The sequence below is a fragment of the Falco peregrinus genome, chromosome 1, assembly GCF_023634155.1.
Source record: "Falco peregrinus isolate bFalPer1 chromosome 1, bFalPer1.pri, whole genome shotgun sequence".
Taxonomy (NCBI): Eukaryota; Metazoa; Chordata; class Aves; order Falconiformes; family Falconidae; genus Falco; species Falco peregrinus.
Window position 1 is genome coordinate 66,519,330 of NC_073721.1, and position 23,584 is coordinate 66,542,913.

The following is a 23,584-nucleotide window of genomic DNA, read 5'->3' on the forward strand; positions in this document are numbered from 1 at the left end:
CTCACCACTTCAGTGCTCCTGGCTGGAGCGTGCATCTGTACCAGATGCTGAAAGCTTCTTTCACTTGTAGTTTGCATCAAAGCGGCCTCATCCACACTGGTAACGGGTAGGACACCAAGTGGGCAAAGACTAGGCACACCACTGCTCCTCTGAGACAACACTCAGTGGTGCCCACACGTGAGATGGGTCTGCTCCAGTCCAGACCAAGGCACCTTCCCATTGCCTTCGTATCTAACGGAAACACAGCAATAGTGTCAGGGCTTGGTTAGTCGTCTGAGGATGCTAACTCTTTCAAGTCCTAGCTTCTGAAGCACACCTGGCTGATTATCTTCTCAACCTCCACACTCCTGTGCTCAAACACTGGCCAAAGCCCAGGGCAAGCTTTAGGCTCTCTTTCGGCTTTCCCAGCACATCAGTTAGGGGCAAGGCTAGGACCTGACAGAGACCCAAAGGAACAATTCTCCACCTTCTTCGACGAAGGCAGCATCACCACAAGGACATTGTGACAGCTCCCCCAACTCCTTCTCATCCCTGAAGTGAGTCCAAGCTACTGTACTGTAGTGCGAAACGAGAAGGACCAGGTAAGGGTGAGATAGATGTTCTCCCCGTCTCACATCTCTGCCTTTCCAGCTGGCAAGCCATGGCCTGCCTGCCCTCTGCAGTGCAGCACAGAGCTACTTCTTGCTCGGCAATGGTCAGAGCTGCCTCCGAGGGTCCCAGCTTCCCCAGGGTGAATTCCCCTGGCCTACACCTGCTAACACAAAGAACCACCACAAACCAGCTCTGGGATCAACCCCACCACCCCACTCAGCCAGGAACGCAGCTGGCACGGTCAGACCTGGTGCATGCTGCCACGGTGCTGAGCACTGGCCAGAGCCCACCATGGCCTGACCCGGACATAGCACAGAAGGGTGGCGTACGTAAAGGTAACATTTACTGAGAGATACAGAACTGAGTATTATGAAGGACATACATGGATGGAGAGGGTAGCGACACCACTGCGGAGGGCAGCTTGGACCCACTTCCCAGCACGCCAGGGAAGGAGCCAGACACTACCAGACAAGTAACACAATGGAGATAACTGTGGCATATGCGTTTGTAACAAACAGACCATCATAACATACATTTCTATGGGATCACATCTAGTGATTATATAAATCCATATAGAGATCGCTGTATAAAAACTTTGTAAAAAATACTTTAAAAAAAGTGTAAAAATGTGCATTCAAAAGCACGGCCGACACGGACAGCTGGGCTGTAAACATTATACTGAGAGTGTGCTTATGGGGGGCGCCTGCGCCACCAAGCCCCGACAGGCCTGCCCACCAGACGGGGCTGCGTCAAGTGTTTGCGGTTCTTGGGTTTGGGTTTCCCTCTGGAGCGTGCGCCAGGAGTGGCGGCAGCCTCCGGGCAGGGCACCACATGGCTGCTGCTCCTCTGCCTGCGGCCCCTGCTCCCCACGGGCGCGTGGTCCTCATGGGACGTGCTGCAGCATCGTAGGTCCCCGGGGCTGTGAGCGGGCTGAAGGGCCATGATGAGGTATCACAGGGAGGTTGCCCTCACCGGCACCACCAGCCCTGCTCCCGGGTTCAGCCTCAGAGTACATGGTTGACAGGTTCCTCATCTTCTCTGTCCCCATATTTGTTTGGTCCATAGTTCCCAAGGAAGCCCGCTGGGTCCTGGCTGCACCAGGCCTGGGTGCACAGTTCTTCATACAGTACATACATTAGAGACCCTGGAAGACCCTGCGCCACTGTCTCCTCCTCCTGGCCCAGTGCCACCTTCACTTCTTCTCTAGCTGCTCCAGCAGTGGGTTGGCTTCACTCTCTGGTGTCTTGATGCTGTCCGTCCGCACGATGCAGGTGGGACGGTGCCGGTTCAGCATCAGGATCAGCTGCTGCCTCTCCTGTTTCAGCTCTTCTATCTGGGCCTTCAACTCAGCATTCATGAGCTCTAGGCGCTCAGACTCCTAACAGGACAGAAACACAACCACATGGGACTTTACTCCAACAGCACAGGATACAAGGAGAAGCGATTTGGCCAACAAACCATCTCTGCTCAGCACTGCCACTCAGCCCCCGCAGCACAGAGGCAGCCCAAAGACATGCTGAGGCACCAGGTCTCTCCAGGCAGTTCATCCCCAGCCCTGCTGCCTTGCGTTACCTAGCGCCACAGCAAGGAAATACAGTGTCACCTCCTAGGACAGGTCTCTGCCAAGCCACAACAAAACCCCTGCCTGGCTGCGTTCCATGGTCTGGAAGGGTGTTTGGAAACAAACCCACATTTAAGTTTTCACCCTCCATCTGCAAGGATCTGGCCTTGTGAAATGGCTCCTTGTCTCCCACTGTGTCATTTGCCCATGTCCCACCACCCCTTGCAGAAAAGCAGCAAGGTGCCGTGAGAGTTCTTCTGCCTTGGGGTCACGGGTTGAGAGGGCATCTGGCCTCCCAACGGGGAAACCTTCAGGATTTGGGCAAGGGGCCAGCATGCTGTCAGCCCCTGTCGTGTGCCACACTCCCACGCGTGCTCTTGCTCCAGCACCGAGGCAGGGACACCATCAGCCCTCTCTCCCCCAAGCCCAGAGGCCGCTTCCAGCCCTCTCCATCCCTGGTACCACAGGCAAAAGGGATACCTGTGAGCTCTGCCTAGGCACACATGGCCACCACCTTCATCCCCTCACGGAAAGTGGGGCAACAGGCCAGTATTTTCCCAGATAAGGGCACAGGAGGAAGGGGAGGCAGAGGGGCAGATCTGGAAGGAGCACTGCCCACAGATGGGGCACCTTCCTAGGGAAGTGCCCCCACCAAGGTCCCCGCTGTGTCCTAGGACAGGTCAGGGCACCCACCCGCTGCAGGAACTCCGTCCTCTCCTTCTTCTTGTTACGACATCGTGCTGCTGCTACTTTGTTTTTCTCCCGGCGCCTTTTCCTCCTCTCCTCTTCCTCATCCAGCTGCAATGAGACGGAGAAGCCCAGATCAGAGCCGGCAGGTGTGGGGCAGGGTGAGAGGTAGGAATAAGCACCCGGCAGCCCCACTGGTGACAGGACAAGGAGAGGGGTGGCAGCCACCCGTGCCAGGGGCCACTAGCAACATGGTCTAATCCTCAGCAGGAACCAGGCATGCTGCTGCCACGACCTGTAACTCCACTCTGTGGGGACATAGGGAGGGAGACCAGTGCAGTACCCACAGCCGGGGACCTGGCTGGCAGGGGACAGACTCTTTTCAGGGCTGCTCCCTCCTCGAGAGAGTGCAGGGACAAGGGGAATAAAGCTTCATCCTGCAAAGACAGGCACAGCTCGTCACGCAGCTCTGTGAGCGCAGTCATTCAAAGCATCAAACGTGCAGGGAAGAGCAAGAAGCAGAGGAACCTGAAAGCTCTCCCAGCTGGGCCTGGCTGTCCCCTCCTTCCAGTACACAGGACTGTCTGCTGCAGCTGCAGCACTCGCTGAGTCACAGGGCCACTGCAGTAAGGTGGGGACAGGTCCTGCATCCCCTGTGAAGAAGCAGGACACGGCAGTGCCTGTGCTGTTCGCCATGACTCAGTTGCTCTGTGCTGTTTGACTCAAACCGCACAGGCCAGGCCAATAAGCCCTATGATTTGGAAACCCATAATCAAAGTATTTAGGGATATTTACTACAAAGCCTGTGTAAATGGCCTATGGCATGCTTACATCTGAGAACCCAAACCAGCTCCTTCAAGAAAAATCTGAGTGCTGGAAAGCCCCATGAGGGCAGCATCCAGGTTACACGCTGTAGCATGGCTAGAGAAGACAGGTCCCCAGTGCCTTCATCCACATTTGGTCCTGGACTCTGAAATTTTGAGATGTCAGACCAAACTGCCTCATTCCTATCAAGTGACACCTGACAGCACACATCTTCTCAAATGCAGGGGCAGCAACATTTGCTTTATGAGCACTTCCACAGCTTTTTGCACCTTCTCTAAGGGCAGCTCCAGCTTGAGAAGGCAGCCACATCCCTCTCTTCGTACTTGAGTGTGGTTGAGGGACACATCTCCCAGATGAGCCTCTCGCAGCACATCATCTGAGCAGCCTTGTTGCTCTAGTACCTGGGCTTAGTCATCCCAAAAGGAAAGTCAGAGAATCCCAATGCCAAGGCCACAAAGCGGTGGTGGGAGCGTGGGGCCACCAGATTACCCCACACATAGGTACACCAGTGCTGCCTGCAAGAAACAAAAGCTGCAGGTTCCATCATCCACAGCAAACTGCACGCTGCTAACATTCACCGAGTCCAAAGCCCGCTAAACAAAACATCTCAATGTGATGTCCAAGGACAGGATGAAGCATTGACTCAGCAGAGTGAAGGTGAACGGGGCACCTTAAGCTGCATGTCCAATATGCAGCATGTCCAATATGCAGCATGTAGTATGCTTTAGAAGACCATGTCCAAGTCTTGTAGTGCTAATAGCTTTTGCATCTTCTCTAACTTACTTCCCAAGCATTATACCAGAGTTGCTACTTTAGCTGAAGCTAAAATATTAAGTCAAGTCACCCCAAGCTGCTACCGCTCCTTTGCCAAGGCCGCGCCATGGGGCATCCTGCGCTACGTTCACAAGAACCAAGATGGGAACCGCACTGATGCCCCAAGCGCAGTTAGGCATGGCCAGCTCTCACTACATCCACATAGCTCAGATGTGGCAGGTGTTAGAAGTGACCAGGAAGGATCTAACTCCACGCTCTGCTGCCTTTTCCTTCTGGCCGGACCAGGATACCCCATAGCAAAGGCACAAGCAGCCTTTACAAAATTTCCATGCAGAGTTTAAGAGGAGGTAGACATCAGGGTAGCCACCATTCCCCTCCGCATATTTACTAACCACTCATCTAACCCCCTTAGACAGCTTCTCAGCCTTTCAGTTCAATTATTTAGGAGGGTGTAGAGTGGGAACATACACTCACAGCTCCAAACCTCAAGAAACGCACCCCAAAACTTTCCTGCAAAGTACATTGTGGGTTGTAACAGGAACTGGAAGAGCAAACAGACCGCACAAGCCTCAGAGTATCCCTGGGAGCTACCTGACATTTCCAAGCTCTGTTGCTCCATTCGGTGAGAGTCAAAGATTAAGTGACCTGCCCACGTTCCCTTCAGCCTCCCCTCCACCCCACAGAGGGCCCAGCAAAGGGCAGTGACCTTTAGATGGGTACAGATGCTCAAGGAGGGTGGCTCAGCACAGACAGTGGCAGCTTGAACTGTTGGCTCTGTTTTTTGATCACAGATCCTGTAACTTCAAGATGACAGGTCTTCCCCTCTCCGCTTCTGCTTGATTTCAGTTCAGAAAGGTGACATGGCCCTGGTGTTGGGGGGGCTTAGGAGTCTACTCAGGGACAGTGATGGTGTACCACCCCACAGCATGTCTCAGCAGCCAGTCTCCAGGGGAGCCCTGCGGGCAGAAGGTCTGGGGTTGCCTCCTGAATCGCTTCAGTCAGCAGCATCAGGGACAGAGGTGGCCACCAGCCTGAGGGGCAGGGTTTGGTTCCAGAGGGAGCACCCCAGGTGGATTTAGGTGACAGAGGAACTCAGCCACACCTGCCTCCAGCTGCCCCAAGAGGAGGGTAGCCTGCCCACCACACTGCAGGAAAGCCAGCGCCCAGCACCCACGCCCAGGCACAAACACCCCACTACCAGGAGATGACGGTCCCCCCAGCACAGCCGAGAAAGCCGCCCGTGCCGCAGCTCGCGGGGAGCAGCCTGCCCTCCCAGGCGGTGCACAGAGCATGGCGTGCCAGTACCCAGCATCCTGGGCTCCGCTCCCCGCAAGAAGAAAGCAGCTGCAGGCTGCATTGCAAAATTATGCGTGGGCAGCTTCTTGGCTACTCATGGGATAAGCAGCTACTGCTTCACTCCCCCAGGCTTTCGCTGCAAAGCCTGTGCCAGGGGCAGCTCCATTTGCTGTCCTCAATTCCTCGGCTTCACAGGCCATGCAGGGGAGGAACTGGCTGCAGGAAAGGCAGCCGTGTGGTTGTGAGGGCTGCCAGTGGATTTCCCCTTATCTGTCCTCCACACGGTGTCTCAGCAACTGGCTCGCCACTTCCAGTACCTGCTGTGGGACAGAGTTGCCCCGTCCCTCTTATGCAGAGGCCAGTGAGACCACATCCCCCCACCCACCAAGCAAAAGCCGCTGTTGCAGGGCCAGCTCAGAGGTCCCCGAGACGTCCCAGGGAAGGAGCTGTGCCTGGGAAGATAGCACAGCTACAGACTCCCTCTTTCTTCCCCAGCCCAGGAAGCAAGGCAGGCACTGCACCCCATTTGCTGCGCGATACCCAGGCCAAGAGCCTGGGACAGCATTCGGCTTCAGCTGCCAACCCAGAACAGCTTTGCCTGTTGAAGGACCAAAGCCATTAGCATCCCTCAGGCCCTCCTGATGGCCCACCACAGCATCCTAGCCTCACCTCCTGCCACTGCAGAGCTGCGCAGTCCTTCCCCAGGGGATCTCCATGCAATGCTGCATGAGCCGACCGGAGACCCCCTTGGGCACCAGGCTCCTGTGCAAGGTGATCAGATGGACTCAACTCCATCATACCAGCTCTGCCTGCAGAAGTCCACCGCAAGGGGCTGGGGAGAAACAACAGGCACCCCCCCACAGGTGGACCTGGGTGCCGCTGAGCTTTTGCTCTAAGAGTTGGGCCAAATCAAGCATCAGCACCCTTTGGAGAGCGGCTGCTCCCTGGAACTGATGGTTTACGCCCTTCCATGCACAGCTCATCACAGGCAGCTTCTCACATCATCGACCACCTCCTCGTTGATGTTTTCAGAGAACGCACAGTCACCCTCACACGGCATCATCTGATGCCTCATGCAGGAGGACACCCTCACTGTTCAGAAGGGTTGTTTATTCGACTTTGACAGCAGCCACCACCCTCACCAAAGTGGAGCCTCTGAACTGGCATGTGGAGGTGCAAACACTCACCACCAATACAGCAATGGTCAAGGAGTCAAAGACTGGACAACCAACACACAAGTCAACCACACAAGGAAAATGCTGTGCAAGTGTCTCCCAAGTCCCTGCAGCCTGGTTCCAACATGCCAGCCTACGATACTGAGCAGAAGCCACCAACCTTCCCTGTCCCAGGAGCCCCGAGGTGAATCCAGGCCCCCCCCCAGGAGAGGGGCAGGGGCAGCCCCAGCTGATCTGAGTCACCACTACCGTTCAGCACTGCTCACCCACCTGGCTCAACCCGTAGGAAAAAGGCAACGCCAACACCAGCAGCACCAAAGACTCATTGGCAGCAGAGATGGGATGAAAATATCGCACAAGCCCTCTGACAGGCTGCTCGGCCTCTCCTTTGGGTGCATGCCCCAACCTAGGGACACGCTGGCTGCACCAGACCCCACTCCGCAGGCAGGGATTGAGTTCAGCCAGTTGCCAACAGCTGCGTGGGACCGGTCAGGTCTGGGACACAAAGGCCACTACTCCCAGCCCATGCTGCAGGGACACAAATTCAGACACGGGGAAGAGACAGCCAGCGGAGCAGCTGCTAACACATGTGCACATCACCAAACAGGTGGCGTGGCATCCTTATAGAACACCTTGCTGGCCACCCTGGCAGGAAACAAGCACAGGCAGGACAGAAACCCGGGCAGGTGCAGGCAATGGCCCCCCAGGGCCATCTGTAGCCAGCAGCCCCCGAGACTCACCTCACTTTTCACAGGCTGGGGTCTCTTCCCAAGTTTCACCTCCAGAAAGTGGAGCGGTGAGATCATGGCCCCGATGTTGCGGATGTCGGCGCACTTCAGCTCCTCGGCGGTCAGGGCTGTGCCAGGCAGTCCCGTCAAGGGGCCGAGCCCGGGCAGCGCGCCAGCCGTCAGGGACGGATCAGGGATCTGCCCTGGCATCATAGCAGGGGAAACAGCTTCGTAGGCTGGAGGGAGAGCAAGACACAGCCTGTTACAACCCAGCAACAGGGTCTCACGACAGCACAGGCCAATCCTGTTCTACAGTCCCATCACCTAACAAGAGTGTGAACCAGGGAAGAAGCCGCTCTTGCCCAGGGATGGCAAAGGAAAGAACTAAGTAGAACTTCTGTGAGAGAAACCAAAAATGTATGAATCCTGCTAGAAAGGATATGCTCCTGGTGTGTAAACCAGGAAGGGAAAAGACCTGAGAGGCAAAGCACCAGAACAGGAGCTGGCTGCAACAACAGTGATGTGGTCCCATGGACTACTGGTTTCAGCACACCTTTCTCTGGAGTGCAGAAGGTGAAGCTTTGCTCTTACCTGAGTTTTGATTAATGTGTATGTTATTAGGACAAGAAGAAAAATAGCACAAAGAGGAACATAATATGCCTTGGGCTGGATTTCTTCCAGGCAGGCTGAGCCTGCTGGTCAGGGCTGGGACACAGCGCACAGCAACCAGGGATAAAACCACGAGAGAAAAACTTGTCACTGAACAAACATCTCCCAGCACAGAAATGAGGAAGCAAAGGCTGGAGGGGAGGGGAAATGGAGCAAGGTGCAAAAGGTTGCTTCTATCAGGAAAGAGAAAAAATTGCAGCACAAAGTGAGAATAGGACAAACTTTGACAAGTCACTTACAGGCAGAAGAAAGCAAGTTACCAGGAAATATGAAGAACAAGCAGCTAAGAGAGAAAGAAATACAGTTATATCTAAAATGGAAAGCCCACAGAGCAGAAGCTGTTGTATTAGCCAAAAAGCAAAGGGACAGGTGGATGTTGGCTACAGCACAAGTACATCCCTGCTTGTGCAACTGGCCTGGGACACTCACGAGTGACCCAGTTCCAACATGCAGGGTCAACTTCTGACCACACAGCAACCATTCCCACACACATGCAATACAACTCAGCCACCTGTCCCAGTGCTCGTGCACGGCTCTCCTTGCTCTGCCCAGCCAGACCAGTCCCAGCTGAGAGCTTCCAGGCATCCACCCCATCCTGCCCCTGGAAGCACCCACACAGCAGGCAGAAACAGGCTAATGGAGCGGACCCAAAATCTCATGGAGCAGCTTTCCATAACCACTACAGCCAGTCACAAGGCAGGGTTCAATGAGCAGCTGAATGAGAGTTGAACAAAGGCAAACTCATGGAAGAGGGGTCCACTAAGGACCATCAGTCACATTGGTCTGCACAAACTCCTGGAAGCTTTGACAGCACCATCTGCCAGAGTGAGGTGGTGCATTAAGCAAGGCATAACATGCACTTGCCCTGCTCTTTCCAAATCATCCACTCTGAGCTGCTGAGAGACCAGGTGACAGGTGATGCAGACTTTTGGTCCAGGCAGTACAGCTGTGCACACACACGTTGTCAAGCCAGGTGCCACAGTTGCTCAGCACTTGCCATCCTGGGGTTACAAATCTATGTCAGTACCAGGCTGAAAATTTGCCTAAAGCTGCGTGTGAGACACGACTGTTGGATCATGGAGTCTCAGAACAGCTGAGGTGGGGAAGGAGCTCACCTGGTCCAACACACACACACACACCCCAAGCAGGGTCAGTGGGAGCAGGTTGAACATTGAACAGGGTTAATCATGACAAGCAGAGAGTTAAGGATTTCTTGGTGCTGGTATGTCTCTACCCAGGAGATTATTTGGTATATTTGTTAATGTGAGGGAACAGGAGATGAGCAGCAGAAGGGAAGGAAAGCCAATCATACAGGTTAGTCAAGGTTAGAGACGCTAATGCAAGCTCCACAGCTGCCAGCGCAGATGCTATGCAAGCCATCCTGGCATGATAGACAAGGGGATTTGCATCAGAGAGTGTCTATAAGCCCCAGTATGCTGAGCTGTCATACACTCTAATCTGCCACCAAAAAGGTCCAGGTGTCAGCATGAAATGTCCCCTGGCAGAGTTTGCTCAGCAGATGGCAGCGGTGACCAATGGGATTTGGGAAAGAGCATGGAAAGCAAATGCAGCAAGAGTGTGACCCTAAAGAGGCGGTGAGCAGGAATCAAGTCGTCTGCTTCCGTCACCCTTCAGGAGGAGACCAGAAAGGGGGGGAGCAGGCCAGTGCTCAGCAGTGCTGGGGTGTGTGGCAGAGGCTGGGCCCAGTGGAGGTGATCTGCACAAGGACATTAGAGCCTGAAAAGGAGAAGATGGGAAAGATAGCAGAGACAGTGACTTCTGAAGCAAAGTGATACCACCCGATGAAGAGGACTCCTGCCCATCTGGTGCCAAAAGAGAAAGAGAAAATTCTTGGTAATGACATTTGACCTCCGAAAAGACTACACATCAACTTGTTGAGATTGTAAGGACCTAAACTGATCCAAACTACACATTCTTCCATAGCAATCTCTAAACAGACAGCTGTAATTCCACAGCTGCAGCAGTTGCCTTGTATGGTATCCGGAGATGCCTGCTTGCAGCCAGGCTCTGAAGCTGCAGGCTGCCTCCCTCCCCTTCCCTTCAGGCTTACACATGGCTAAGATGCTTCACTCCTCCAGAAGCTGGGCACCATCCTACCCTAGGCTGCACTCCAGGCGGAAAAATGCAAAAAGTTATTTGGGGACTGTGTCCAAATCCTTACCATCCTCCTCACTGCCCCTCTCCAGCAGGAGAGCACGGTGGCATGGTAAAGGGAGATGACTCCAGAGGCTCTTCCCAGGACATACTGCCACAGGCCTCAGCTGCATGGAGTTAAATTCAGCCTACCATTCTGAGATGGCTTTATGCACTGCAGAGTTAGCCATTTCCCAGCCACTGCCACTAAGCCGACATGCTGCAGCACTGGGATGAAGCCTGCTAACAGCAGCACACCCCAGGCCAGCTGCTGCACACCTCCTCACCAGCAATCCCATAGAAGTCCATCCCCAGCTTGAACAGTTTGGACTTAAGTGAAAACAATAATTTAAAAAATAACAAAATCAGTAGCTAAAGTATATGAACACTGTCTTGAAGTCTCCCTCCTGCAAATACTGCACGCGAGCTGCGATGGCACACACTGGTTTGGGACCCCAACCCACCCTTTCACAGGCTTCAGGCTGTGACCTGACTTGAGCCCAGCACTGGATGCCTAAATCCATTTTGGACTTGGGGGACCTGGTTTTCATTTATTGTCTTCCATCACAAGATGCAGCTGACAGCACCCAAGCACTGGGCTGGCCAGTCCCGGTCCTCAGCTAGACCAAATTCAGGGTCACTGCGATTTATGAAAGGAGGAGGGAGGAGAAACCTGGCCACTGAGCATCCCATTGCACTCCTGAGCCTGGGGCAGCTCCCCAGGGACAACTGGCTAAAGATTTGAGAAAACATTGTGTTTTCTCTGGCCCACCTTTTCCCCTCTGCCTCTTTGATCAGATACCTTAATATCCCTTGAAATAGCCCCTGTAGTAGTGAGACATGTGGCACAGGTCGGAATGAAGGAGCTGGCCCACCTAACATGCTCTAAAAATTTATCCTGGATCCAGGGACTGCACTGCCAAAGCCCACATCACACCCGCATCGGTGTAAACTAAATCTAAGGCTGTTCCAACCAAAGTGCCAGGAGCCACCTGGAAGAACATGAACCTGCACATTAAGATGAGCTGAGAGCTAGGTGGGAAGAGGGAATTAGCTTCTACAAGTGAGATCTTGCTCAGGGGTCACGAAGCTCAGGAGCACATTGAGACCTGCCAAGAGTCAAGCAGAGTTAGACCTTGGAGAGGTATGTAAAACCATTCCCAGCAGGACTATAACCATGGAAACAAGGATGGAACAAAGAGAGATGCCATCCCTCTTTGCAGAGCAGGGGTGCAGTGAGAGATCAGCCCACCTAGTGCTCGATGACCCTCAGCCCCAGGCACTGCCACTGCCTGCTGACTGGGGGGACTGTTGTTCTGCTTCTTTTGCCTCTTCTTCCTGTAAGAGAAGCTTTCCTTTCATCCCAAGTCCCACATACTTTCATTTTCTTTTCTGATTAACACTAGAGGCAAGACGTTGTACTACAATTGTGTCAAAAAAGCCAAAGCGTGTCATTCTATTAGATATTTTGGTCCTTTTCCTGAGGCCGTTAACCTGGAAGATGTCGACAAGCCTGCCTATAGCTCCACTATATTCCTACCATGTTTGCATCATCGGGCAGAAATAACTTCAAAGTTCAACACCTGAAAAAAATCTTTAATTTGCAATTTTTCAATACCCATATCATGCTGGATGGGATGAATAGGGCTGGTGCCTTGCCAATTCCCAATTTCTTTCTGGGTATTCCCTTGCAGTGTTTGTTATTTCTAAGGCACATGAACCAACTCACCTCTGTATTCCTTCACTTTCTAACACAGGGCTTTAGCTAGGATTCTTATTAGATATTTTTTTTTCTTTCCAGATCTGATTATTAACACAGTCTTCTTTTCCCCTCAATGCCAGACAGTCTTTCAGTGTCTCCTTACATGAGCCGAGAAACATTGTGTCTTCAGTAAAACCTAGCTTTCTGGTGTCCTACGGCTGAACCACACAATTCCTGCATTGTACCAGCTATGCTTTTTCACATAATGAAGCCAACAGCAAAGCAAAGCAGTGAGGGGAAAGAGAATGTGTAGTCTTACATCTGACACTGGGATCTGCGTGACGCCAGCTGCTCAAGTTTACATTCGCTGTAGCCGTGCCTTCTGCACTGATGCTATTCATCATTCTGTGCCACAACATCAAGATGCTCCAGAGTAAATCAGGAGACAGAGAAGGCTTTCTTAAAACTTTAGTTCAGTGATGAGCAGCCTGTGTCATTCAATGCTCTCTTCAGCAACTATCCTTGCAGCAAAAATCTGGTCAACACGTGATTTCATGGGTCAAAATTCAGTTTGTATTTCCTTAGCTTTGCCTCTATGCTCCCCTTGTTCTGCTTAAAATGCTGTAACACAAGACTTGACCTCTTGCCGAAATGTCTGTAAACCCTCCTAATTATTGCAGTCACTTTTGCATCCTTGCTTTGGCACTGTTGTCGTTGTGGTCTCAGTCAGCCTCTGGTCAAGCTTGGTTATTTTATCAGCACCCTTATCCCCAGAGATGATAACAGTACCGCTTCCTTGGCTCACCTTGGTTTTGCTGCATCTTTCCCATCAGTGAAAAGCGTTTCTGTGCTTCATCCCCCCGTTATGTCCTTATGGTCAATGGTCTGTGACACTGGTTGGTTTATTATTTCTTAAAGGCAGTGCCCATTACTCCTAAGTTTTTCTCCTACTGCCAGGGTCTGTTATCTGCTGGAGCCTGCGACCTAGAGGGAGGAAGCTTTACCAAGTCCATACTGTCCCATACAGTTGCTCAGCTTCCTCGGTGACACCGTCCCTGCATACCCTCCTATTCTTTCTCCTGTAGTTCTAATCTTCATCTGCTCATGGTTTGGGGTTTTTTTCCTTCCCATACCGATTTCGTTGCTGCTTTTTTCTGGTGGCTGCTTAGGTTTTTTTTGAAGGAGCTGATGTTTGCACAGCAGTTACGGCATAAATCTAACGTGCAGCATAAATCTAACGTGCGTAGGCATAATCCACGTAACCCAGTGCCTCTGGGGGCTTGTACTCTGGTTGCTAGCCTGTATTCACACCTCTCCTGCCACCTCTTCAGTGCTATTCTTACCCACAGACGAAAACTGGCACAGGAATGCCTATCTGTGTTAAAAGCATACATTCATTTCCTTGTGCAGAAACTGCCATAGTTTGTATCCACTGTTCCCCCAGGACCATCCTATGCATCCTCACTTACCCAGGGATGCTTTTTTATAAACCCAATACAGTTGCTGTATCAACAGCATTGTTGTGCAGATAGGACCATGCCACCCAAAAGCAGGCTCCAACCGTCACATTTCAATTTAAATTGCCATTACTGTCTTATCTCTGCTGTCAGCCTCCTTGGCAAGAGCGAGGGCTGTTTGCAACCTTATTTTCAATTTTGCTGTCTATAAATCACAGTTTCTTCCAACATAATCTATTTTACATGCTCTGACATCTGCAGTGGTTGATCCAAGTACCCTTCCGATGCTCAGAGAGCCAGTCTAGCACCTAATATTGCCAGCCAGCAGATTCTGACACTAAATACCGGCATGTTTCTTTTTTGTCCATGTTAAGCGCTACGCTAAGGTGAAGGCTGCCCTACCAGCCCTTCTCCACGCTGCCTGCAGGACCAAGGCCATGCTTGCCTGCTGTTCTCTCACTCCAGGCTCAACCCGGGCGCCTGCCATTTCTTGTCAGCTGCCATGCATCAGAGCACTGCCAAAGTCTGCAAGACACCATACAAGCAATCTTTGATCTCTTCATTAGCATGTTAGCGCTTAATGTACTATCACCATTTGTACCTACTGTCTTGGAGCACCTAAGTCACAGCAATCGGCCTTTCATCTGCTCCTGGCCAGCACACAATAATTCTGCTGCGGAGATCAGAAGTAGTGTTATCATCCATGAAAAGCAACTTCTGGTTCCTTGGATTTTACTATGGCTTTATTATAATTTTCTAGCTTTTTTTAGCTCCTGGTTATCAAGTTTGCTCAGCCTGTATATCACACATTGCAACTTTCTAGTTCCTTCTGTTAGCAGGATGATTTATAAGAAAGCCCTTTCCTGACATGCCCAACTTCTCATGCCCCAAGAATGTGACTTCCTAAACAAAGACAGGGCAGTTGGCTATCACTGCTCTGAGGCACGGAGCCGCTTGCTTTTTTTCCATCTGGACTCTTCGGGCTGGGGAGACTGCAGGATGCTGAGGGTCAACAGCCAACAACGGACTTTCTTCCACTTCAAGATGCAGCCCCCAGTGAATGCCAAATTAAGCATGACAAAGTTGAAGGCATAAAGTCACTACCCCATATTCCCAGTGCCACAAGTACCTAGCCATGCAATTAGTTTTCTTCTGTTGCCTAAATTGCGATAGTCTCCCATTCTCACACAACTGCTATCTGCTCTAGATGCATCTGGTTTTGACTAGTACCTTACAGCAGGTCACCCCGTCTCCTGTCTAGCTTCTTCTGGTCTGCATTGTTAGAAACAGTAACTTGCAGTGCCAGTGCCCACACCGATCAGTATCAGTTATTTGCCAACCATCAGAACACAGCAGCAGCCAAGCCCCTTGGCTGTAACCTGTCTTTTCAGTACCCATGCAGCAGCGCTGGCAAACATGGTCTCTAACAGCCACTGTGCCTTCATTCATCCCTCTGCCGAACCTGGCGATGCCAAGGAACCCTCCACCTGTAGCATACTGAAGAGCTGCAGTGACATGCACTGGGGTAAAACTGTGCATGCCCTCTCTTCACCAAGGACCTAACATTACTTAGCGTTTTATGGCATCAGGGAGATTCCCCTTCATTTAAAGGCCAGTTTAAGGCACAATCGCAGCATGGCTTACCAAGTGCACTGAGCGGCAGCATGCCACCTCAGTGTGCTAGACACCGTAGTACCTCACGGCCTCCACACCCCACTTCCAGGAGAGAGACAGCTCCTACATCAGGTCCTGAGCTTGCAAGGCCAAAGAAGCATCTGTACCCTTCCCCCCAGCTGCTGCCCTTGCTGTTCCCTTCCTCCCACAGGTAACCCCACACAGTGGGAGAAGAGCTGCAGGGTTTGTGAATGCCGGCACATGTGATGCACCATCCCAAACTCCCAAAGCTCCAAGGAGAGGATTACAGGGCCACAGTGCTAGAGAGGAAGGAGCTGTGAAGAACAGTTCCTCAGGAGATGGAAGTCTAAACCCATTTGTGCGCCAGAACAGTCTGGCTCAGTCCTGCACATCTAGTTTCACACAGATGGCAAGAGGAACATCCGAGTCATTCATGGACAGGCGGCTATGAAAAGCTTTCTGAAAACAGGAACGCAGAGAGCCTTGCTGCCTCCCTCCTCTTCTCCATCAGGGAGGCATGCATGGGGCAGCCTGGAGCAGACAGCCTCTCCTCAGCAGAAGTGCAATTTTGCAGCCCCCAATGCAACTGATTTCCATTGTCAGGCCCCCACATCTGCCTGTCTGATGCTTTGACTCCTTATATCCATTACGAGGAGGGGAAGACACTGGCCCTCCAGTCCTCAGCTTTAGAAATAACTCCCTCTTTGCCATTAGCAAAGCAGTCAGCTCACAGTCTTCTTTTCCCTGAGCATTTTCCTCCATACCTTCACAGGATAGTAAAAAGCTCTAGTTTAGCATTACACTGCCCCCACCACTGCAATGCAGCGATTGACTTGTAAGCAACCTGTGACAGCGGGGTTTTGTACAGCACCTAGCATAGCAAGGCTTCTCCATTGCAGTAATTCATTGTGATAACTGCAAAAAAATGCGATTAATTATCACAGTATACTATTAGCAATTGCCAGTTAATTATTTCTGGCAGACATTTAATAACGTTGCACCACCTGCTGGATGGCAGTACAGAGCAGGAGGGTAAAAGCTCTCCCGTTTCTACCTGAAGCAGCAAGAAGTGGTTTGAGGAAGGAGGAGTATCCTGGTCTGAGCTAGGCTGCAGCTCAGACACTGAGGTTAATGACCGACTTGTTGAAATCCCCCAGGACCTTCCATAACCACAAGTGGTCAGGGCTGGAATCTTCAAGACTACAACTCTACTCCAGCACAGAGCTCCTGAGAGGCCAAGAATGGACTCAAATCAGAGGGCCTCCCCCTACAAACTCCTCAAAATTATGCCCTGAATGTCAGGGTCATCCACAAAGACCTCTAACCCATATAGAGACGAGCTCTGGCTAGTTTGCAACAGTCCTGCTCAGCTGAGAGGACCATATGGACCCTCGGCTCCCTGGCTGCATGTTAAAATAGCCTGCAATGTTTGGATTGATACTCTGGACAGCCGAAGCAACTGAAAAATCCACGCAAGCAGCCAAAGACAGATGGCATCAGATTTGCTGTGCCCCCTCCTTGCCACACTGGCACTACGGGACACATGCAGGCTGGCAAGCGGTCCACACCACACACCATGAGCGTCTCCATTGCTCTTAGGGCCAGGTCCACCTGGAACAGCCTACTGCAGTGAAAAGACCCGCTCAACAGCTTCTCACTCGAGACACCGCGTGCTGCCAAGTACCTGGCCCAGGCAATGCAGCTGAAGCAGCAAACACTAGCACAGGGAAGGAGACCACAGAGCAGATGCTCAGCACTGTCCGCACTTGGGCGGCCTAGATGGACACGCTGCTCAGATGGAGAGGGCAGTAGGAGGTAAGAGGGAATATCTACTCTTCCTTGGCAAGGACCGCAGCACAGAGACCTTTGCATCCTGTGAGGAGGGAAATGCTCAATGCTCAGCCGTGAAGAAGAGCGAGAAGCATCCGTGGGTGTCTCAACGAGGCGACAGAGGCAGCAACCCTCACGGTAACTCTCAGCAGATCATGTCAATCCCCCAGATCCCAGGAACAACCAGTCGCTGCGTGACACAGGGATGGTTTAGATGGTGGCTCCTGCGCCCACCCACTCATCCCCAGACGGGCAAGGTTTTTGCTTTTTTAAAATCACTACAAGCCTTACTAAGAGTCTGAACTCCAATGACTGGCATTCCCAGATGTCCCCATGCAAGCGTTCCCCAGCAAATTCCCAGAGCAGGCTCCAGATAGAGTTTTTCATGAAAGTTTTTCTTGCAACTAGCTAAAAAATCTTAGTCTGAGCTGCAGAAGCATTTGTTTCTGCTGAGCTCTCGGAGTCCAAACACACACACACACACATACTGTTTGGCAGTGGTTGTGTTCCAGGGCTGGTAATGCAAGCCATGGAGCAGGCTGCCAAGACAAGCACGAGAACGAGCCAGGCCCTGTTTCATTGGCCACCATACGCTGCATATGGCCCTGGAACCAGCCAGCACAGTGTTCTCACCCTCCTTGAAGGCATAGGAGACCCTGTGTTTTCAAATACACCTCCACAGGGCCTTCATTAAAAGGAAAATGGAAACATAACGTGGCTCTTGCTCTCTTGGTATTTCTCCCTTTCCCCTAATTTGCTCTCAAACCCGTTTCCCTCCCATGGAAAAAGCAAAGCGCCTCCCGGAGCAGACCGTGCAAAAGAATGCAACTTCCATTCAACTCCATGCCTCACTGCTAAAGCGGACTTGGGACCGCGCGGTGGGGGAGCCCCGGGGCCCCTTCCCTCCCCCGGGCCCCGCGGGGCGGCCCGGCCGGCAGCGCCCCCCCCCCCCCCGGCAGCCCGGCCCCCACCTGCGGCCCGGCCGGCAGGTGAAGCGGCGGGAGGGCGGCACCGGGGCGGGGGGGGGGGCGCTCCCCGCCGGCCCTGCAGCGGGGCGGGGGCAGGGCCCGGGCCCGGGCACCCCCGCACGGCAGCCCCGGCCCCCGCGGAGCGCCGGGTGCGGGGGCAGCGCAGCCCCGCTCCCGGCCGGCTCTGCCCGCCCCCCACCCACGCACCCACCCCGGGGGTCTCCCCGCATCCCCGCGGCGCGCCCGGCCGCTGGCACCGGAGCCCCTCCCCGCCCGGAGGGCAGCACCCAGCACCCTGCACGCTGCCGCGGGGCGCCGGGATGCTCCGCGCATCCCCCCGCCCTGCCACAATCCCGGCGCTTCCCCCGCCCCGCGCCCGCACCCACCGTGCAGGGGGACCGGGCTGCCGGGGTGCCCGCGGGGCCCGGCCGCAGGGGCCGGGCTGCAGGCTCAGCCCCGCCGCCTCCGCCGCTGCCCCGACCCCCGGGCCCCGCCGGGCGCCGATGTCGGTGCCGATGTCGGTGCCGGCCGCCGCCGGGGCGCCTTGGCCCGCCGCCGCCCCCCGCCGCCCCGGTGCGCGCCTCCCGCAGGCTGTGGCAGGCGGCGGGGTGGGTTGCATCAGCCCCGGTTATATAGCGGCCCCTGGGCTGCGGGGAGGGGTCGGGAATGCGGAACCGGCCGGGCTGCCAGCGCCACACGTCAGGGAGGGCGGGGGAGCGGGGCCGCGGGGCGGGGAGCGCCGCGCAGGGGTGGGACCAGCCGGGACACCGGCACCCCGCATCCCGCACCCGGCACCCCGCATTCCGCACCCCACAGCCCGGCATCGCCGCATCCTGCACCCCGGCACCCACACACAGCACCCCGACATCCCGCACCCGGCACCCCATCATTTCGCATCTGACACCCTGCACCCCACAGCCCAGCGCCCCACATCCCGCAGCCCACAGCCTGGCATCCCGGCACCCCGCATTCCACAACAAGCACCCCGACACCCCACACCTGGCACCCCGACATCACACACACCATATCCCACACCCCACAGCCCAGCATACCCACATCCCACACCCTGCACCCAGCACCTTGACATCCCACACCCGGCACCCCATCATTCTGCATCTGGCACCCCACAGCCTGGCATCCTTGCATGCCACACCCCACACCCCACACCAAGCACATCCTGCACCCGGCACCCCACACCCCATAGCTCAGCATCCCTACATCCTGCACCCCAGGACTCCACACCCACCACCCCTTGGCAAGCCCGTGCCCTCACAGCCAGCACCCCCGCACCATGGCACCTCGCACCCCTCCACCGGGTGCGGGCCCCCTCCCACACTCCTATTTGTGCTGCCCCCCCCCCCCCCCCCCCCCCGCAACCCCTGGCTCTCTGCTCCGTGCCCCCCAGCCCTGCCAGGACCAGGTCCTGGGCAGCCCCGCTGACACAGCCTGGTGCCGCCACAGCCCTGCCCGGGCCAGCCTGCAGCAGTAGCTGTGTGTGGAGCCCCCTGCTCCTCAGTCCTGCGCCTGGGAACAAGGAGGCAAAGGACCAGGGAGAGTGACACAGCTCCCCAGCGCCGACCCCATGTCACCCAGGGAAGCAGCGACACAGGGGCAGGGGGGGCAACGCCACTGCCCCATGGGAAGCCAGCTCCTTCTCAGCTCATCCCACCCCAGCCTGGCCTGCTCAGGCTCCCCCATACACCGGTCAAGGTCTGCCAGCCCCAGCTCTGCCAGCCCTTTGACTGGGATGGAGAGGAGCCAAGAGGGAGCAGAGGGGTTCAAGGCTCCCCTGCCCAGCTGCTTTGGTCTTCCCTTATCATCACTGGAATATCCCAGGAGGGCCGTTGCCCAAGGCACATGCACACTCATGGTGCCTGGTGCTCTAGCACAATGATGTCAGGAGGAGATGTGGGAGCAGATGGTGGACTGGAGTCTTCCTGATAACTTATTTGCATGGATTTGAATTGTCTCCTTCCTCTTTCTCTCTAACATTGGCTTCTTCCCACCTGCATCTGCCAAACTGCTCTGAGAAGCAAAGCTCTGCACACCCACAGGGCCACACTAGACCCGTCACAGGTACTGGATGCTCCAGGGCTGGGGCTCCTAAAGCATTTCAGGATAGAAATACACCTTTTAATTTGGAAAGAAAAAATACTAGAGTGGTTAGCAAAACCGTCGGGCTGAGTGGCACTACCCAGCTCCCTGTGCCTGAGCCCGTGCCCGAAGTAAATGGGGAAAGAGATGAGATGTGTCTCCCAAACAGGATGAACCACAGCAAGGACTCAGGACCAGCAAATTCCTCTGAGCTCTCCTGCATGCCCCTGGGCCCTGTGGGCAGGTCATTACAGACAAAAGGAATCTGTCACAGAGCAGAGCAATACCACCATCTCTTTGACCTATCCTCCCCCCTCAGCTGCACAGTGAGGCACCATACACCCTACCTTGTTTGCCTTCTCCTGGCTTGTCAGTCCTTGTTTCTTTTCTGAATTCACCAATTTCATTTCTTTTCACCGCTGATGATGCATGCCATTCATCATCCACGAGGTCTCACCACCAGCACTTCCAGCCTTGTCCTCTTCATCTCTGTGTCAGCAAGAGAAAGAGAATTCAGCTGGGGAGCTGGGACCGAGCAGGAGCAGGGGACTAGAAATGCTGCATTCAATATAGGATACACTTTGCCCAAGTTGTCCTACAGAAATAGGTAACAGCCTGGCTCAGCAGGACACGGCACATGTATCCTTATTCCCACTCTCCTCATGCCATCGTTCTTTCATCTTTTTGTTTTCAGCGAGGTAGAATACTTTCTATACACCTTTGCATACAAATCCAGTATTTCTTTACCCTTGGCATCTCATCTTGGGGAGAAGGGAGAAGTGTGAGCTGAGATGTATTTTTCCCGTATACATTCTTCCACCTTCCTATATCAGATAGGGCAGACTTTTCTAGTGCCTTAGGCTGGAGGGATCCCAATGTGGCTGATAAACAATATTTCTCTCTAGCAATTCACACAAGTTGCCTCCAGCGCATGGCAGCTCCCTCACACCTGCTGCCTCCTGAGGGGAGAGGGGAAAAACCGGGGGATTTCAGAGGAGGCCGATGACCTGGCTGAGCAAGGTCCAGTCCAGCACGTGGCTCCTCCTGCAGCCCTTCCCTGCCCTGAGGAAGGTGGGAAAGTGCCATTTCCCCTTCTCTGCTGGGGGCTGGAAGAGAGACAGCTCTCCCGGCTCTGCCTTCCACTGTTTTCCCCTTTTTCATTTCCCTTTCTCTAGTGGGCAGAGCTGGGAGATCTCACGGCAACACAGCCATCTACAGCCCCAGCCTTGAGTATGGACCTCTTCATGGATGCTCTCCCCTGCCAGCAAGCCCCCGCAGGGTGGGAACAGGGACCCCACACCTACCAGTCTGTATATGACCAGCACTTGCCGCATGTTTGCAGTGCACTGCTTTCGAAGCTGTGTACCTAAGGCTGTGCAGAAAAAGGTCAGGAAGCAGGAAGGAGAGGGTATAGCTGAACCCCGCTCTCTGGCCTAAGATGTCTTTCCTTCCCTAAGATGTCTTTCCTCCCCTAAGACATCTTTCCTTCAGGCTTCCCCTCTGCAGGTCCTGGGGACAGCTGAGCCTCCATTATTATGATAATCCAAGTTAGCCCTAACTGGAATTTGTTTGACTTAACTGTTGAAGAGCTAGTTCCAGGGAAGCATCCTTGTTCAGGACAGTGCTTACGCACATGTTTAAAGGGACAAACTTGCATCATTCCTTCTTGAGTTGGGAACTCTTGTCTCACAGGGGAATTTTCCTCCTTCTTGCAGCCTCCTGTGCTTGAGCTGTTCTTTTCCCAAGCTGGGTTTTGCCTCATGTAAACACCAAACATGTTTACTTTTCAGATAGTCTCATTTGGGTTAGAAAAGGCATAAGAATTCATTGAGAATTTGTGGCTTCAGTGGGTAAAAGTGAACAGAAAAGTCACCAACAACAGGCTGCTCGCCGAAGGACGCGGAATGGTCGGGTAAACACAGCTGGCCCTACCAGGGCCGGTCAGTCTTGCCACTGCTGTGGAAACATGTGCTGACAAAGACAAATTAACCAAGTAGGAATGGCAGCATCTGAAACGGAGACAGGAGTAGCTAAGAAAAAAGCAAAAGTTCCGCTGCACAGAATATAAAAAGCTGTCAGTACCTCGCTGCCTGGAAATGGCTTTCTCCTCAGACGAAAGGGATGATTTGCATATTTTTGCCCAAAATAAAGCATGTGGAAGGTGAAGGTTCATGGATGTGGAAACACAGCCCCTGCAACACAACACATGGCCAGAAAGTTATCAGGAACAGAGCGAACTCTAAAGCAAAACAGAGCTGCACCAGCACAGGAGTTTGGTTGCAAAGGAGCTGCTCTCAGTCCTTTGCTTTGCCTGCCAGCACGCGTTTCTCTGCCTTCCACATGTGGATGAATTGTGTGGCTCATCAGCGGGATTCAGGCCTAGGCCAGGACGCCACGTGACGGCACTGCAGCCATCCTTGTCCTTCTCACCCCTCTCTTCTGGATTGTCCGGTGGCCCTCTCACCGCAGGAGTGGTGCTGCCTGGGGCAGGCCCACATCTTCTGAAGGTGGGCGGGGGAGGCAGGGTCAGTACTGGTCCATCTTGCCAGGTTTCTCAGCATCACTCTTGCTGTCACAGCCCTGTCTGTGGCACAGCCAAGAGCCAGAGCACTGACAAGGTTCCTAAGGGTCCCTGACATCCAAGCGCAGCGAAAGCATGCTTAAGACCCCAGCAAGGATAGTCCTTTGCTTGACCTCCGTACCCTCCTGATGCCACAATCAGTGGAGATGAGCTCACAGTAACCTCCCTGGGACATTCTTGGCCAAGAAAGCCAATGATACGCTAGATCTAAATATCTCTGTTGCATGTCCATGCACAGTTTTATGTGCTTGATATTAATGAATATTCTAGGTCTAATCAGGATGTTAGCCACTCCAGTTCACCTCCCTTCTGTAACCTCTTCAGGGCTGACCAGTAAAAACAGTGTGTGCGTGGGACATGCCTGACAGACATAAAGGCACACTGACCTCCTACATGTAAAATTCCCTCCCGTGTTGCCTCTCAGCGCAGGCTCACAGGGTTAATGATTCCCCTCCCACCCACTGGGGCTCAAAGAACTGAGCTGTGGCTCTGCTTAACCAGGATTCCTCAGACCTGCCCCTTGCTCCCACACTTGCCATCTAACATTTGCTACCTGAAACAGTGCTTTTCATCTGCCACGTGTCCACCTAAATCACCCAAATCCTCATGAATCTGCTTCCCTTTTTGCTGATGTTTGCCCTCAGTATTAGGATTATCCACAGTCCTGGTGGTCAATACTGAAAACCATCCACTGAAGGATGCAACCTAGGACATACACGTTCAAACTCCTGTAAGAGTACAGCACCTATTGGCAGCACGAAAGAGCTTCAGCCTGCAGGGGAGAGTGGCAGTGATGCAAGTCAAGATGTAGTTGCCCTTCAGCCACCTCTGGCTGCATCACACCATCCCCACCGGCC

At 53.7% G+C, this 23,584-nt stretch overlaps 1 protein-coding gene across 2 annotated transcripts; it reads right to left on the reverse strand.

The window, feature by feature from the left end:
* Positions 1-916: 916 nt before the first annotated feature.
* JDP2 (Jun dimerization protein 2) lies at positions 917-20,636 on the reverse strand. Of its 2 annotated transcripts, none has more exons than XM_005243869.3 (4): positions 20,494-20,636; positions 7,650-7,873; positions 2,846-2,950; positions 917-1,969 (listed from the first exon to the last, which is right to left on the reverse strand). In XM_005243869.3, the coding sequence occupies exons 2-4, from the start codon at positions 7,848-7,850 to the stop codon at positions 1,784-1,786; spliced, it is 492 nt and encodes a 163-aa protein (XP_005243926.2). In that variant the 5' UTR covers positions 7,851-7,873; positions 20,494-20,636; the 3' UTR covers positions 917-1,783. The 2 variants fall into 2 exon arrangements, with proteins under 2 accessions (XP_005243926.2, XP_055655278.1); XM_055799303.1 differs by lacking the exon at positions 20,494-20,636 and adding an exon at positions 18,439-18,708.
* Between the last annotated feature and the right edge of the window lie 2,948 nt (positions 20,637-23,584).